The sequence below is a fragment of the Podarcis filfolensis genome (genome assembly GCF_964270895.1).
Source record: "Podarcis filfolensis genome assembly, chromosome: 15".
Taxonomy (NCBI): Eukaryota; Metazoa; Chordata; class Lepidosauria; order Squamata; family Lacertidae; genus Podarcis; species Podarcis filfolensis.
This window is the reverse complement of record NC_139618.1, coordinates 34,107,435-34,124,400: the sequence shown is the minus strand read 5'-3', so window position 1 is coordinate 34,124,400 and position 16,966 is coordinate 34,107,435. Positions and strand designations below refer to the sequence as shown.

Below are 16,966 nucleotides of genomic sequence, written 5' to 3'. Positions count from 1 at the left end.
TCCCTCCCGGCCCCTCGCTCTCGCATTCCCGACCCTCCCCGGGTGGGCTAGGCAGGGGACCCCGCCAGCGGCTGCGTCGGAGCAACTCTCGGGATCCTTTTCCTTCCTCTCTCTCTCTCTCTCCCCACGCCGCCTCCGGGGTGCCGCCTCCCCCTCGACCTCCTCCTTTTCCCGCCTATCCCGTTCCCTCGACTCCGAAAGAAGGAGAGAAAGAAAGAGAGAGGGAGGAGGAGGAGGAGAAGAGGAGCTCTTCGGCGCCTTCCTCTCTTCCGGAGAGTGTCAAAACTTTGTTCGGGCGGAGGAGGCGGCGGCGGCGGCGGCGGGACGGGGCTGCGTCGAGAGGCCGGGCTGAGGCAGGCGGGGTGCGGGGAGCGGCCCCCCGCCGCACCGGGACCCCGCCGCACCATGCCTCAGCTGCAACCGGCCGGCGGAGGTGGCGGTGGCGGCGGCGGCGACGACCTGGGCGCCCCGGACGAGCTCATCCCTTTCCAGGATGAAGGCGACGAGCAGGACAAGGGCTCCGGGGGCCGCGGCTCGGCGCACGGCGACTTGGACGAGCTCAAGTCGTCGCTCGTGCACGAGTCCGAGAACCGCGGCGGCGGCGGCGGCAGCGCCTCCGGCTCCGATTCTGAGGTAAAAAGTTGATGGCGGAGGGAAGGCGGCGGGGGCGACGGCGACAAAAGAGAGCGAGTGTGAGGAGGGGGGGGGAAAGAGGCTGCTGTTTTGAGGCGGGGAAAACGGGAGAGCGGGGGGGGGCTTCGTCCCAGGCAAACGCCTCAACCCGCCCCCCTTTGTGCCTTTTTCCCCCCACAGGCGGAGAGGCCGCCTCAGCAGCCCCGGGAAAGTTTCCAGAAGCCGCGGGACTCTCCAGCCGAAGGTAGAGGAACCCTCTTTAAATATCTATCTCTATATAATATATATATTTGCGTCCCCCTGCCCAAACTCGAAATGAGGGGGGGGGAGGCAGCGTTGTGGGGCGGCGGCGGCGGCGGGGGTCGGAGGAGAAGGGGAGATGGCGCTCTCTCCTCAGAAGACGGAGGACCCGCGGCGACGACTCCTCGTTCCCCCCCCCCCCGCCTCGCCTTCACTTTTCTGGAATGAGGAGGAGGAGGAGCTTCCCTTGGCCGCGCCGTCCCGTCTCCTCGCTGGCTTTTGTTGCTGCCCCCTTTTGGCCCTGATCCTGCGTTGACTCGAAAGAGGCCCTGACTCGCGAGTCGATTTGAAATCAGGGCGACGCGCTTTTGTATGTGTGTCGCTGCTTCTCTCTCTCTCTCTCTCCCCCCCCCCCAACCCCCGCCGTCCTGAAGTTCTCTTGCTCGCAAGTTGAGCTGCCATAACATTTAACGAGGCATTCTCGGCGGGCCTTTGCGTTTGAGTAAACACCGCCTATCATCTGACTGCGGAGCTGCGATCCTGCTTACGGGGGGGAGAGATTTCCAGTTAGCGGGATTTACTTTGGATTCCACAGATAACAGCCGCTGAGTTGTCTGGAGATGAGTCCGTAAAGGAAGTAGGTGCAAGATTGCACCCAAGGATATTTGAATTAATGGGATTATATGGGCCTGATCGGGTTTGGTATGCTGGTGTTGGGACCACTGTTAGCCAGCATTAAGTGGCAGAGCTGCTCTGGAGTTAGACCTGTTGAAGCCCTTGCCTTTGGGGAAACACACAAATAAAAGGTCTTGTGGTACTTCTCAAGATTATTGTGACGTATGTTATACCACAGGAGGACTCCAGTCCTATCAATACTCTCTGGGAATAAGCCCCGTTTATGTACAGTGGGGCTTACTTCCAAGTAAACATAGGCGTGTGTAGTAAGTCTATCATTCTTTGAGCTTCCTATAACAGATTAGCCAAATCTGTTGCTTTACTTCTGAATAAACAGATTTAGGGTTAGTGTGAGGTACAGCAGAACTTTATGCATGTTTATGCAGAAGTGAGCCCTACAGAATTCAAGTAAACATGGGATTGCAGGTTTCCATAGAAGTAAGCCCCTTTGGGTTTAGGAGGATATACTTCCATATAGATACAGAAACTCGAAGTTTTATGAAAGGAAAAAAAAGATTGGAGATATTGGATTGGGGGAGTAGGAATTTGTACACCAATATTTGTACTTACCAAATAACATTTTGGTTACTCAGCCTTTTTTAATAGTCGCAACCCATAGACAATTTAAGATTGCAATCCAAAGCATATTTTTTTGGAAGCGTTATTCCACTGAAAACAATGGTTCTTACTTCTGAATAAGAAAACATAGATTGGGTTTTGACCAAAATTAAAAACCCAACCTAAGCATCTTTACTCAGAAATAAGTCCCATTTAATTCAGTGGGAATTACTCCCTTGTTGATTGTTGCCTTAAATCATTTTTGTTATGCTTTATATTCTTTCAGCCACCCTTTTGGGATGTCATCTCTCTTTGCTTCTTCCACTTTAGTTTAATTGCATACCTGTGAGTGCAGTAGAAGTTGTAATCCACATTAGTGTTTGCTTGTATCTAAGAAAACAGTTATTCTTGAAAGATTTAACCTGTAATGCAGTGGTGTAATTTTATCTACTTGATAGTACAGATTTTAAAAAATATTAACATTGACACATATCTTCCTGATTTCATTGTGACTTAATAATGTAAGTCAGCTTTGTAATTGTCTTCTAGTAACCTTTTGTACGCAGCAGGTTTTCAGTACCCTGCATTCCATTTTAGTATTTTATGACCTAAAAATAAAACAGCAACAACCACCCCATTACTTTTTGTAATGCTTCCTTGCTTGGTCATCTGGAGGTCATGTTTACTAACCACAGAAACCCAGCTGTTACCAAGTATGAAGTAGGTGCCTAATATCACATGCAGAAGTATATGTATACTTTTGTTCTTACTTGGGAGTTTTGTTTTGCCCCCAAGTAAAAACAAAACTGTACATCAGTTGCATGGGCATAAATTCAGTTGCAGGTAAATACTGTCAAGTAAGACCTGAGTGCTATATTGACTGCGAAATAGAGCATACACACATAAGATGCCTTAGTTGGTTTGTAAATCTCACATCTTATTTCTTTCTGTTCTATAATTCTAGTTAACCCTACCTTCCTTAATCCCTAGGGCTGCATTTTGAAACACTGTGTTTGCAGCCTTTACTCTGAGTAGCTAAGTGTCTTTTTCTTCCCTAGTAATCAGAAGACAGCAAGATGGAGGCTTCTTTAAAGGGACTCACTATCCAGGTTATCCCTTCTTGATGATCCCAGAGCTAGGAAGCCCCTACCTGCCGAGTGGAGCCTTGTCCCCAGGTGGTGCTCGCACAGTAAGTGCTTTATTTTGGTTTGAGATATTGGTGTGATTAAAGTTTTCCTTCCTCTTCTATAAAGGTGAATTGTTATAGATGGTGTTCCTTTATGCCCCTTTGCCCCACTGAAGAGTTCTGCATTACTGCTGATATCACAGAATAATAAACATCATTTGAGGGGAACTCTTGTTGCATGGAATGTTAAAGATATCTCTTTTCCAGTGAGGAAGTTTGGAGATAGGCAATCTCCTGAATAATTTCTCTGCTCATTTTCAACTTAATGATTTACAGTGCTGAAGAGTTTTCATCTGTTTGAGTTGAAGATAAATTTTGTTTTAATGGATTTTATCCTTTCTCTCCCTACCCCACCCAATTTCACTGTTTAAATGAGTGTGTAGGCTGTTGCTACAGAGAGTTGATAGGCTCAAGAAATGTGCGAATTTCATCATCTTTCTTCAATTTTTCTGTGGAGTTCATTTATTTGTGATCAGAGTTCTGGGGAGGGAAAGGAGTGGGTGGGTGTCCATTTAGAATTCAGTTGAAAGGATTAGATCTAAGAGAAGTTACCCGTGGCATTGTTGAAGTAAATAATATCAGCGAATGACATTTAAAGTCTATTTAGGTACTGATAAGCTTAGAGAGGAAGTTTGTTATTATTGGAGTGCAAATATGAGATGCTAATTTTATCTGCCATGAAATCAGCTAACTTAGAAGCATTATTCTATAGCATTCATTTTCAAACTGCATTCCAAAGAAACCTTATTTAGTTTAGGCATGCCATCTTGGGGAACATGCTATCACTGTGCATCACACATATTATGCACCAACAGAGCAGTTTTGCGTATGTTTTGGGATGCACTCTCGGTTCTTGCATCCTAACAGTGATTCTCAACAGACGTGTGTAAAATATGTGTGTTTCTTAGAACAAGCCATCTAGAATCCCCTGCTGTGTATCCAGGTGTTCTAAACTGGATGCATGGAGGTTCTTGTTTAGACTAGTTCATGGTGGGTGGCCAAAGATGCTTAATGAATATGATCTGCTGAGGCAGTGTCTGGAAGTGAGTACCTGCACTTGTTATATGATCACATAAAAACATTGAATGGCATAAGAATCTCTGATTGCTTTGCTGTTTATGACAACTTGGTTGCACAAGGGTAAAGGGTTTTTCAACATGCTTATATTTATTTAACAAAAATTATAGCTACTTTCTTAGTGAAACAATCTCTAGTTGTGCTTATTGGAGGTAAAGTTTCTCCAACAGGATTTAAAGGTCTGCCTATTGGGAGAAGGGTTTAAGAAGTGCCTTGTATAACTAAGCTTCAGTCCTCCTAATATCAATCAATAACAACCGTTATAACTACAGATAATGATGAGCAGGGTATTCTAAGGCTTTATGCAGATATAACTCTGCTGATCATTGATAGACCAAGAGTGAGCTGGTTTGCAAGTTATTTTTAAAGCTAATCCTGGTCATTGTTATTATTATTACATTTATTACACTCTGTTCACCAGAAGGTCCTAGGGCAGGATACAGCATTAAAAACAGTTTAAAACAAATTAACTACAGATGCAATGCTACATCATGGTACATTCTGATAGATGGAAAATAGGAATTTGTATGCAAGAAAGGAAGTGACTTTACTATGTTTAAGATTAACTGTAACATCAGCCTTTTCAATCTGGCATCCTCCAAATGTTTTGGATTAAACTCCCATCAACCCCAGTTATCATGGTGAGAGTGTCAGGACGATAGGAATTGTAGACCAAAGCATCTGGAGGGGCAGCAAGTGAACAACTATCTGATCAATACAAGAAACCAAACGCTTATCAATCTCAATGTAATATTACCAATTCAAAATAAACAATCAAAGCACCAAAATCTAGGTGCTGCTTGAAACATAGCAATAGTCACACAAAGAGTAACCATCAGTGTTCCAGAGGACTGTTTGGTCACTTTTGAGTAATAACTTTGATGATAAATAACTTTGAAGCATGTAGGATATTTCCTTGAAAGAACAGAAGTGAAATATTGCACTGATAGCCTTTATCAGTTTTAATTAAAGTTGCAAGTCACTGATTCTGTGAATTTCAAAAGCTGTTTTCATTCCTTATATTTGAGTTTTAGTTTTTCTATCATGCATATTTCATGTAAGACAAAATGAATCAATATAATATAGAATAAACTCCCATGAGAGGTAGTGGACTCTCCTTCCTTGGAGGTTTTTAATCAGACGTTGGGTGGTCACCTGTCATTTATGACCTAGTTGAGATTCCTGCATTGCAGGGGGTTGGACTAGATGACCCTCAGGGTCCCTTCCAGCTCTACAGTTCTATGATTCTATGGGTCATAAACTCATTATTAATGCTTTCTTCCTCTAAAAGAAGCTACTTTCCTTAAAGCTTGTGTTGCACACAGTTATAACTACAGTGTTCCACTGAAGTTGATTTATATAGCAAATTTGCATATTTTTTGAACTTGATGCAATTACTGTTTTATTTATGTCCTGTAGAAACTTGCTTAACAAAAGGCCAAAAAACGAAACCAAGAAGCCCCATCAAAACAGCTCTGTAAGCATATCTTACAGAGTTTTGGTTTCTATGGAAGCCGCCCAGAGTGGCTGGGGAGGCCCAGCCAGATGGGCGGGGTATAAATAAATAAATAAATAAATAAATAAATAATAATAATAATTACTATTATTATTATTATTATCTTTAACAAAAACAACAAATAATTTTGTGGCATCTTAAAGAATAGTAAATTTATTATAATACTTTATAAGAATATATTATAAAGAATTTTAGGGACGCGGGTGGCGCTGTGGGTAAAACCTCAGCGCCTAGGACTTGCCGATCGTCAGGTCGGCGGTTCGAATTCCCGTGGCGGGGTGCGCTCCCGTTGCTCAGTCCCAGCGCCTGCCAACCTAGCAGTTCGAAAGCACCCCCGGGTGCAAGTAGATAAATAGGGACCGCTTACTAGCGGGAAGGTAAACGGCGTTTCCGTGTGCTGCGCTGGCTCGCCAGATGCAGCTTGTCATGCTGGCCATGTGACCCGGAAGTGTCTTGCGGACAGCGCTGGCCCCCGGCCTCTTAAGTGAGATGGGCGCACAACCCTAGAGTCGGACACGACTGGCCCGTATGGGCAGGGGTACCTTTACCTTTTATAAAGAATTTTATCCTTATTAAAGTGCCACATGACTTGGCTGTTTTTGCTAAAAGATTTCTTTAGTGAGTGGTTAAAAGAGAAAATCTCTGCCATATTTTGAATTGTCCCCTCCCTACTTTTGGCGCGGTAGGGAAGTAAGTTTTGCAATGACTTAACATTTGACTGTAAATTTTGAGTGGAAAGGAACAAACAAAAGGATTACTACACAGTGGCAAATTTAACTGCAACCTTTCTTTTCTTGTTTGCACTGCTTTTCTCATTTAAACAGGAGACTTAAGACTTTTAAAAGCTGTTAATGGGCTGACATTGTGTGTCCTCACCGACATTAAAAGAAGTGATTAAGGAAATTGACCAAGCGTTAGACAGCAAATTGAATCCCCCTAAGCACAAACCCAAATGTCCCAACTCCAGTTCCAAACTCTGCAAATGCCATAACCCTCAGGAGCTCATTGTGTATTATGGCCATTGGGGATTCCCTGCCTGCGTCCTTAAACAAAAACCTATTATTATTCTGAATTGTGCAATGAACACCTTATCTGTAATATGTTCTCCCATCAAAGATCACCAGCCTTACTGCTTCATTCTGAAGAGTAAGAAATTCCCTTTAGACTAATCCATAAATCTTAAGATGTTACAAGTATCTGAAGAAGTGTGCATGCACACGAAAGCTCATACCAATAACAAACTTAGTTGGTCTTTAAGGTGCTACTAGATGTTGGTAGTGCCAGAAAGTTTTAAAATAATAAGCCTGTCACTCAATTAAAGAAACCTCAGTAGCTTAATCATGAGTATTAGTTGAATAAACGAGTTAATCAATTTTATTTGCATACATTTCTTATGGGTAGAAGCAGTAGCTCTGGGGCAAAAAGTATAGTGCTTAAGCCCGCAACGTATGTGCATTTAACTAGTACACATTCAGCTGAACACACATGGCAAATTGAAAAGAAAGAAAGAAAAGGGATGGGTGTCCAGGAAAAAGACTTTGGCAGTTCCATCTGTGACTGAACCCAATGTGTTTTGACGACATGCAGTTATGGGTTTAGGCGTGATCACTGGAATGTGACCCCCATGTATGTATGCTGTATGTATGCATGTATGTATACTGTACTTTTCTTTGTTTCAATAAGATGTAGGCATGTGTTATAGCAAGCAATAATCCCAGAAGCATGCCCCTGTGTGTAAGAAAAGGGGGAATGCTTTTAAGATGGTGGCAGGTATCCACAGATTTTAAGTACAGTACTCATATTGAATATAACTTTTCAAAATATGCCCAAGTCATCTAGGAATTTTTTAGCTGATCGATTTGTTATAACACCTAATCAATTGAACTTTGTATCCCTAATAATGAACAGATGCTGGAAACCTATAGTAATTTTGCCAGCTTTGTATGAGTATTAGTGGGAAGCACTGTGTTAATTGGTAGCACTGTACTGCATTTTTACATTATTGTTAACGGCTAAATGGCTTGGGAGCAGGCCTACTCCCACAAGAACTTGCCCATATATTAATATATTGTACTTGGCTCTTGCCTAGTATTCTCCTGCCTTTCAGAGATAAGGCGGGTAGCCAGAGTGATTTGGGTCTTTTCTGTGGTGGCATGGCAGCCAGACTTAAACTTCTTCCCCAGTTTCATGCATCAGATGCTACCACTATTTTTGTTCTTTTGTTTGCTGGTAGTTGATCATGATTTTATTTGTATAGTTATTGTAATGGTTTTAATGGAAATGTGTTAGCCTCCTGAGAGACACATCTCCATGTAGAACAATGGGATAAAAATATAATAAATGTGATAGAAGCTTGAAGAGCAGGATACTTAGCAGGGATAAAAAAGCCTTAGGCTTTCTTCCCTGGATGTTCCATTTTTGTGGATAAATTAAGTTTCGTGCCATATTTTAATGGAGATATTGGTGAAAATATGCAGGCAGTCTTATTTGATTGCTTACTGGGAAGTTATAAAATATACGGTATGCGAAAATCATGTCTATTCAGAAGTGAGTCATGTTAAGTTGTCTGGGGCTCATATTAGTAGGAAAGTGTGGTTAGGATTGCCATTTACATCACTTAAATACAGGTAGCCTAGTGTGTTTAATTATTCTTGCAGTTTTATGGTGGTTCTGCACCTCCTTCGTACACTGCAATGCAAAATTTGTTGCTGCAGGTCCAATAATATAAGATCAATTCTCTACAATTTTGGTAGCTCATGTTGGAAAGAAGTACCTGCTTTATTAGTCAAACGTCAAAGAAACCACTCTTCAGTACTGTAAGGCTTTGTTCCTGCTGTACCATAAAGTCTCTAAACTACCTACCTACCTTATTTTCTTAGTTGAAAGTTGGAGGAGGTCTGGCTGCCTTGATTGCCATAAAGGAGTATGTCTGGTTAGCCTTGTTGATACAGTAGAGGCAGCTTCTACTGTCACTAACATGAGTGAATCTGCTGCCTCATGAATGTCCTGGTACCAGCATGTACAACCATTATATTCCCTGTGTTAAAGAAATAAAGAAAACATTCATACCAAAACTTAAAATGCTGGTTTCATCTAGAAAAGGAAATAAAGGCAGGAGCATTGATTTTGAAGGGAATGAAACCGAGCAAGTTGTTGGACAGTCACATTTGTGATCTAGCAGTCTCTAAAGCAGTGGTTCTCAAACATTTTTCTCTGGGCCACTTTCAGAATAAAAAAATTGCTCATGTCACACTGAATTTTTTATTGATAAGAAATACATTGTAAAATGAAAAGAAAAAACTTCTCATTGCAGATCAAACACATAGGCTGAGGAACGTTTTCATCTCCTGTCTATGTGAACCTGAGACTCAGATAGCTATATTGTCTACAATATAGCATATATACCATATTGTCTACAAACTTTATTTTTGGGAGGTTTGTGTGGGCCTGCTACTGGTGTCAAATTAAACAAGTCTTCAGCTCTCTGAACGGTGATTCTGGATCACAACCAGGATTGCTGTCAGTATCACTTGATGATTTTCATCTCATTCTGAAAAGATATTTATCCATAGTCTGCAAACAAAAGAAATCATTTTGATACTGTAGTTTACTAAAATATACTACACAGATTTTTTAAAATGTTTCTTTGATTGCCCTTAAATCTTCCTGTCACACTTGCCACCCTATCCTGGCACACCAGTGTGAGAACCACTGCATCTAGTATTAAAGAAATTTCATGAGATTGGTTCTGATTGTGTCCGTTAACATTTAGACTTTTGGTTCTGCAAGTATTTGAGCATTATATGCCTTATGGACAAAACAAACAAAACTGTTGTATATGTTATAAATATTAAGGCTGCAATTGTGTTCAGTATGTAAAATATGTTAAACATAGCTTCATTTTCATAAAATTTATAATAATTTGGCATAGATTATAGAGCCAGAAGCACATGACAAAAGACACTGAAGATGTTGGCTAGGGGTTGGGGAGCTATCCCTCAGTAGTTGGAAACTGCTTGACTAAAATTCCAGCTATGTAGGGACAAAGCTTGACAATCAGCATGGATCCCTCTATTTGTTTTGCTCCTGCTCTCATCTATGAATAGAAGTTAATGCCCAAACTGAGTGATCACATGTTTATTTGATTTTGCAATGTCCCTTACCTTCAGTTAGAAGAAGAAACCTACTTTAAAGAAAATTACATTAAGCATGTAAGAGCTTTACCCCTCTGGCCATTGGAAGTTCTGCAGAGCCTTCCTGTGAGTTGAAAATCAAAATACAAAGATTTATAGGAAGTGCAGTTTCAGCTGATTTACTTTACAAAAAATACATAAATCCCCAATATCCATAAAACCATATCAATATAACTAAGACTGGAGAAAACTACTCAGCAGCATGATACAAACTCTCAGCACACATAATGCACACTATTAAAACAACCAATGAGGTTCACGTAGCCCCTTCACTGAAATCTTTTCAAAGCCAGGTAAAAACATATCTTTCCTCAAAGCTTGCATTGGGCTGGCAAAGCTTCTTGTAACTGCTGTGAGGTGGGATTTTGTATATATTTTTATGAATCGCATGTGTGTTGTTATGAATGTATCAATATAATCATATGTTTTAAAATATGTTGTAAGTCGCTTGGAGAACTCTGAAGCAGACTAACAAGTCTAATGAAGAATAATCACTTGCACAGTGTCACACTCATTGGTCATTTACACAACCGCTACAACATTCATTGTCTTCTACAGTAACTCTACCAGCCAAGCATTCATAGCAAAACTAGTCACACTGAACAATATTACCACCACATATACTTAAACTCATATCCTTCCTATACAGGATCACTGCCAAGCATAGGAGCCAAATCCCAGGGAGATTTGAGGGGGCCAGGACCTCCCCCCAGTTGATGGCATTGCCATCCAGATGGTGTGCGTGCGCCGTGTCATATGCAGGGCGGGGCTTACCTGAGCTCCCCAATATTTAATCAAGTTGGCCTCCCTGCTGCGGAGCCTACAAGAGTAGCAAAATGTACACATCTCTGAAACTCCAATGGCCTCATATTCTGCATCCACTGACCTATCCATTCACCCTGTTACAGGGTGCATGGACAGCAGTTGCTTGTGTAGGATTGGAAGGGCAGAATTCTGAGGATTTTCTCCCCAAAGATATGGGATAATGTTACCTTCAAAGAAAAACTTTTAGGATAGATGTAATGATAGTATGATGTGTGGCACTGATACGTAGCTGGAGCCCACTAGAATGTCATTTGCAAATGACAAAGTTGGTTTGTTTTTTTTAAGCAACTGTAATAGAAGAACTTGGAATTGATCCATGTTTTAAGTCCCTTGCTGTGCTTTGAGGAGCTGATTTTGCTGGCTGCTTTATTTTAATTTATTCTGCTCTTTTGAGTGCCTCGCGTTGGGAAAGGGTTTAGAAGGTTAGATAGAAGCCTAAGTGCTTTGTCTCCGGGGAAGCCTTCTCTTTTTTCCTGGTAAAAAGTCTGTTTCTTATTTAGAGTTATTGTTTTGTTACATTCTTATTCTTTCTGTAACTGCTTCAGGCATTAGATAAACCCCAAGTTCTGCGTAGCATTTAAAAAAATGTTTTTTGGGATGAGTTGCAGCTGCTTTCTTACCTAATAAATGCAGAATGAGGGTGCTCTGGGAAAGTTTTTCTGTTGTAACTTAAGACTCTGATTTGGATGCATGGATGTCGGTTTGTGTGGAAGGAACATCTACTTCTAGTAAAGCAGATAGTTTAACATTGTTTCTAACAACTTTCTAAAAGGGTTCTGTATCAGTACCATAATGCTGGCTTACTACTCTTTTCTTGATACATATTTATTTGCAGCATAGCAATGCAAATTGTGCAATCGAAGCTTACCACAATAATGTGGGATTTTGGTGCTTTAGTGTTCTGGTTTCCTTTACGTCAAATAAATAAACCAGGCTCTCAAATTGTGAGGTGTGCTGCTTTGCGGAGATGCATGCTCATGAAGTCAGCACTTTCCTCACTAGCCAAGTCAAGCATGGTGCTAATCTTCTCCTTCCACAGACCCAATAACTAAAATAGGCACTGTGAACAAACAGGGCTGTGCTATATTAGGCTTCCTGAATATCATCCAGGCCATGTACTTGCTTCCTGCCAGCTGGGAGTGAGAGACACTTAAGCCTTCCTAAAGGGGATGATTATTTCACAGTATCAGTTGTGGAAAGTTGTGAGGGGATGCTGTCTGAATAGACTAATGGGGAGAGAAGTTCAATCTGGGAGTAGCAGGAGTGAACTCAAAAGAACTGGAGAGTGTGTTAACTTTCTGTAGTCAAGTTAGCTGGAGAGGTCAATAGAAGTAAATGTGGAAAGGTGTGGGAGAAGTCTGTACCCAACGTATGGAGCAGTAGTGACTAGGGGTGCCGTATGTCCGGAAGTGTATATTTCCTTAAAAATAGCTCAAAAACTTCATTTTTTCTTTAGTTTTTGCAAAATAGCTCAACAACTCAACAACTTTTGTGTCTGGATTTTCACTTTTTGAAATATGGCAACCCTAATTGTCACTCTTCTTTTTTTTTTAAAAAAAATGTATTTTTATTAAAGATTTCTTGGTTTACAAAAGTACGTGCAATGTCTCTTTTTTTTGAAGTTACATTTTCTACAGATGAGTTTCATCCTAATTGTGACTCTTGACTGTGAGGGCAGTTCAAACAGCTTCTTCAACATTAGTTTGTGGGGGAAAGAAAAAGGAATTGGATGTGTGGTGCCAACAGCATGCTGATCACCTTTTCATTGTTATCAGAATTGGGAGAGTCTGTGCAGGTGCTGGACCAATTCATAAATGCTGTAGTGGGTTGGATGAGGAAGAAAATTGTTCTTATTTACCTTTCTCTCTGTTAACAATTTGTTCTATTAATAGCAGTTTTAATAAATGCAGATGATGCTCACAGCTAGTAATATACTAGTAACTCTCCCCATCTTCTGAAACCTTAGTTCACATGTAGTTTTGTCAAGGGAGTTCAGTATATATTTTCCTGTAACTCAGTGGTATAACATAAATTGGGTGGTGGATGTGCATAGCCAATGGTAATAACAAACTACCGTATTTATTTTATTGTTTTCTACAACCCTCACTCAACCTCTTTGCTTCTGTAAACTTCACTGACGTAGGATTATGACTAATATAATCCCATGTGGGCTATAGTTGGGAAAGGGTGTGGAGAGTTACATATTGTTCAAAGTCATATTTGCAATCCTTTTCTGTACTACTCTGCTTAGGAACATGTAGCTGCCTTATTCCAAGTCAGATCATTGGTCCATCTAGCTCAGTATTGCTTACACTTGCTGGTAGTAGCTCTCTAGAATTTCCCAGCCCTACCGGGAAATGCTAGAGATTGAATTTGGAACCTTCTGCATGCAAAGCAAATGTTCTGCCACTGAGCTACAGTGGCTAAAAGAGCATAGTTCTAGGAGATATTAGAATCTATATAATGGAAATGTTTTTCTAGTGCTATGTGTAAACCTGCCATGCAGAATAAGTCTGCAGAAGTTTTATGTCTGCTTACTTACACATGCTTACACTAGTAATTTGTGGTATTATACATTGATAACTTAAAAGGTAAAAAATCCAACAAACTAGGTTATAGCTTAAAAACTTCCCTGCTTGGTCACCTGGAAGTAAGTTTGTTTTTTACTTGTCACAGGAGATCTGAGAAATGGTGATTTACATAATGTGAAACCTGTCAGGGTTTGCAGGAATCAGGCTCTGGCTGTGCTTGCTTTATGGGAATCAGGTACAGGCCGGCAAGCGCAGTTAGGTGACGAGATGCGCTGCAGCTGGGAGCGAGCTCAGGAGGACTATATAAGGCCTGCATTTACCCCTTGGCCTTTGCCATAGTGTGGTCTTCTGCCAAGCTCCAGGTCCAGGTCCTGCGGTCCAGTTATCCTGCATCCTGATCTCCTATTGTTCATGACCTCTGTTGGACTTGTTCCTGACCGTAGACCTGCCAGTTGGACTGCCTCTGCTACCAGCACCACTGCCCGTACCCTCGTTCTGCCGTACTGGCCCTGGACTGTTGCTGCTCACTCCCTGGATCATGACAATTTATAAGTCTGGTACAGATGCTAGGTGTTGTTTTTTTTTCTTATATGGCTTTCAGAGAGAATATCAGAATTCATTCTGAAGTTCTAAAGACTCTAACATCATCAGTGGTCCAGTTAGCACATAACAGTCAGGGGTGGACTTTTGTCTTTCAAATTTCTGTGGCACTTTGTGTGAGGTCAAAATTCAGTGCCCCCCTGCCTCTTGCCTTCTGTTCTGCTCAATTCACTATGCCATAGTTGCGGCGCCCTGTGGCGCCTCCCTAAGCTTGGCGCCCAATGCCCTAAATCAATCTCTGTAATGGTAAGCCATGGTCTAAAACCATGACTTGAACCAGCCCTGTGTATAGTTGATAGAGTCTGCTGTTGCTCATGGGACATGCCTCCACGCAATTATATTCCTGTTTGCCTGCCTGAACCATCACTTTGATTTGTGTATTCCTGGCCAAGAGACACGAATGTTAAAGCAACTCAGATAGTTAAGTGTTGGCTTACTGCTCGTCTTCTCCAAGTCAGGGGAGGATATCTTCTGCTTGCTCACAGAGCTGTTTGACCTTGCCGATAGTCTTTGAGGTTTTTCAAAGCATCCCAAAAAGTACCAGAGTCAGATTAACTGTATAAAAACTTATCTGACTGAAGACTAAAAACTAGCTAAACAAAAGACAAAAAACTAGCCCTGCGCTGGATCATGTTCCTTTATTGTACCTGACCCTCTCTTTCCTGTGCTGCACTGAGAGTAAAGGAACGTGAACACTGGCTTAACTTTTCATTTCATTTCAAGCAAACCACAAGTAGTAGTCAAGGTTTGTTCTTGGCTTGCCACTTGTGGTTTGTTTAGGGAGAAATCACAAGCACTGGTTTGCTTGTAATGCTAAGCTAGTGATCTGGTTTGTTTCCTCATGGCACAGGGAGAAAAGGGGTGAACGCAATAAAGGAGCTCGCATTAGCGCACTGCTTGTTGATGGGAAACCATGGTTTTGACTTGCCATTACATACAAACCAGGCCAGGGTTGCTTAAGAGTACAGTGGTACCATGGTGACTTTATAGACTGAAGAGCTTAATAGAAAAATCCTCCTTTGGGAATCATATATGAAAGCAGCATTTGTTGTTGATGGAGGGTTAGTGCGTGATGCTTAGGAGCTCAGGTGTTTGGCAGTGTGGAAATATTGTGTTACTCACACTATATTCTCCAAATCTCTCTCCATTGTTCTGGTATTTCCTTCTCTTGCAACTAAAGTAGATTAGCTTACTTATCTTGCAGCAGTGAGGTTAACAGAACAATCTCTCTTTTGGAATGAACATAGCTCTGCCAAGTGATGAATAACATGTGCATCACCTGTTATTATCTTAAGTTGAGAACAATATAGATCTGGCTTTCAGAGAACAGGTTGAGACTAGACAAGAGTAGCTGTTGGGGTAACTAGCCCTGAGTATGTGTTGTTAGTGGTGCATACCTTTCCCCCCCTTCTGGCTGATCTTTTTCTGTTTAAGAGAACTTGAGAATATTGATGTTTAGAAACAAGGTTTTGGGGGAAGTAAAATAAATATTATTTTGCTTTATATCCCACTTTTTGAGTAGAGTCCTCGAAGTGGCTCACAACATTTATAAAATAAATACATTTAAAGCCATACAATTAAAAGAAAAAGCAGTCCAGTTGGAGCAGAAGCATGCTCATAGTTCTGTCTTTGCTTCTCTACCTCTCCCTCCTGGAATCCTCATCACAGACAGAATCCGTATTGTATTTGTCAAGACAGCTTGAGTAAGCTGGATACTGTAACTATTAATGTACCAATTTGCAAGTTTAGCAAAACGCTATTGTTGTTCAGCAGAAAACTATCAAAATAAGGTGAAGCAACTCTTTATCGTACTTGGAGCCAGCCATTTAAATTGTCACCTTTACATTCTGTCCCCATCAGACCATAAGATATCTTGCATTTCTTTTGGTGAATATTTTTGATAGAATGGTGCATTTTTTATAAGTTACAAAAAGAGTATTTAAAGTTCTTAAAACTTCTCTATACAAGACAATTTTCCTGTATGGTTTTCTCTTTCCCGTAGGAAATAGCATGTTTGATTTTTCTAAATTTATTTTTATTGGCTTTTATTTGCAAATTATATGAACTTAGTTGCATAACAACATAACTTACAACAACAAACAGAGAAAAATTAAAATAAAACTAAATTCTCAAGTTTTGTAAACTGGATCATGAGAAAGTATTGGAGCAGTTACGATATGATGTGCTGTAGCATATTACATTTAGATTGGTGACCACAGGTAAGCAGTAGTTTAAGCCTTCAGTAATTTGGTTTTACATATTTTAATTTCCATCCTTTAATTGTCGACTGCACATAGTTGAACTAAACAGAAATAAAGAAGCGATAGAAAAAAAAGGAAAAGCAGGGAAGGGTAGGATGACTTATACATACCATCAAATATTATATACTGCAGGTAATGCCATGCCATATGCTTCATTGTTTACATAATTAATAAAATTGTATCAAACAGCATAGAAATTGTCAGGTTTCTTTTGTCCTTTTGCCACTTTTTGCTTTTGTGTCATAAGTTATTAGGGGTTTGAATGGGTAATCCCATCAGTACCTTATGCCTGTGAGTGCTGGGATGTCAATTTTAAGTTCACGTCTGTGTTGTAGCGTTCTTGCACAGAGCTCTTGGTGGAGGTTTATCACACTGAATTTTCTATGACTTTTTCTGTTATTCTGAACTTTAGAAATATGTCATTTTTAACTACCTTTTGAAATTCTTGTAGAGAAGGTGAAAACTTCTGCTGATACTTTTTGGATGTTTCTTGCTATTTAACATTTGTTTGCTGTTACATTATGCTAGTTGGTTAAAAATTTACCTTGAACATTTGGCTAAAGAAGACCTACAAGATGTTTTTCCCCAATTCTATTTCAGCTTACAGCAACAAAGTGCTTCAGGCTGCCCTTCATTGTACCTCACTTTAAGCGGCCTCATTAGAGGAGTGT

The 16,966-nt window shown here is 40.9% G+C and overlaps 1 protein-coding gene across 1 annotated transcript in view; it reads left to right on the top strand.

Moving 5' to 3' along the window:
* The first annotated feature begins 306 nt into the window (after window positions 1–306).
* TCF7L1 (transcription factor 7 like 1) overlaps window positions 307–16,966 on the top strand; it is a 66,813-nt gene continuing 50,153 nt past the window's right edge. Inside the window, exons 1-3 of the mRNA XM_083588709.1 lie at window positions 307–633; window positions 814–877; window positions 3,165–3,295. Of these exons, the coding sequence (XP_083444835.1) occupies window positions 406–633; window positions 814–877; window positions 3,165–3,295 (423 nt within the window). The 5' untranslated portion in view covers window positions 307–405. The remainder of the gene's footprint in view (window positions 634–813; window positions 878–3,164; window positions 3,296–16,966) is intronic.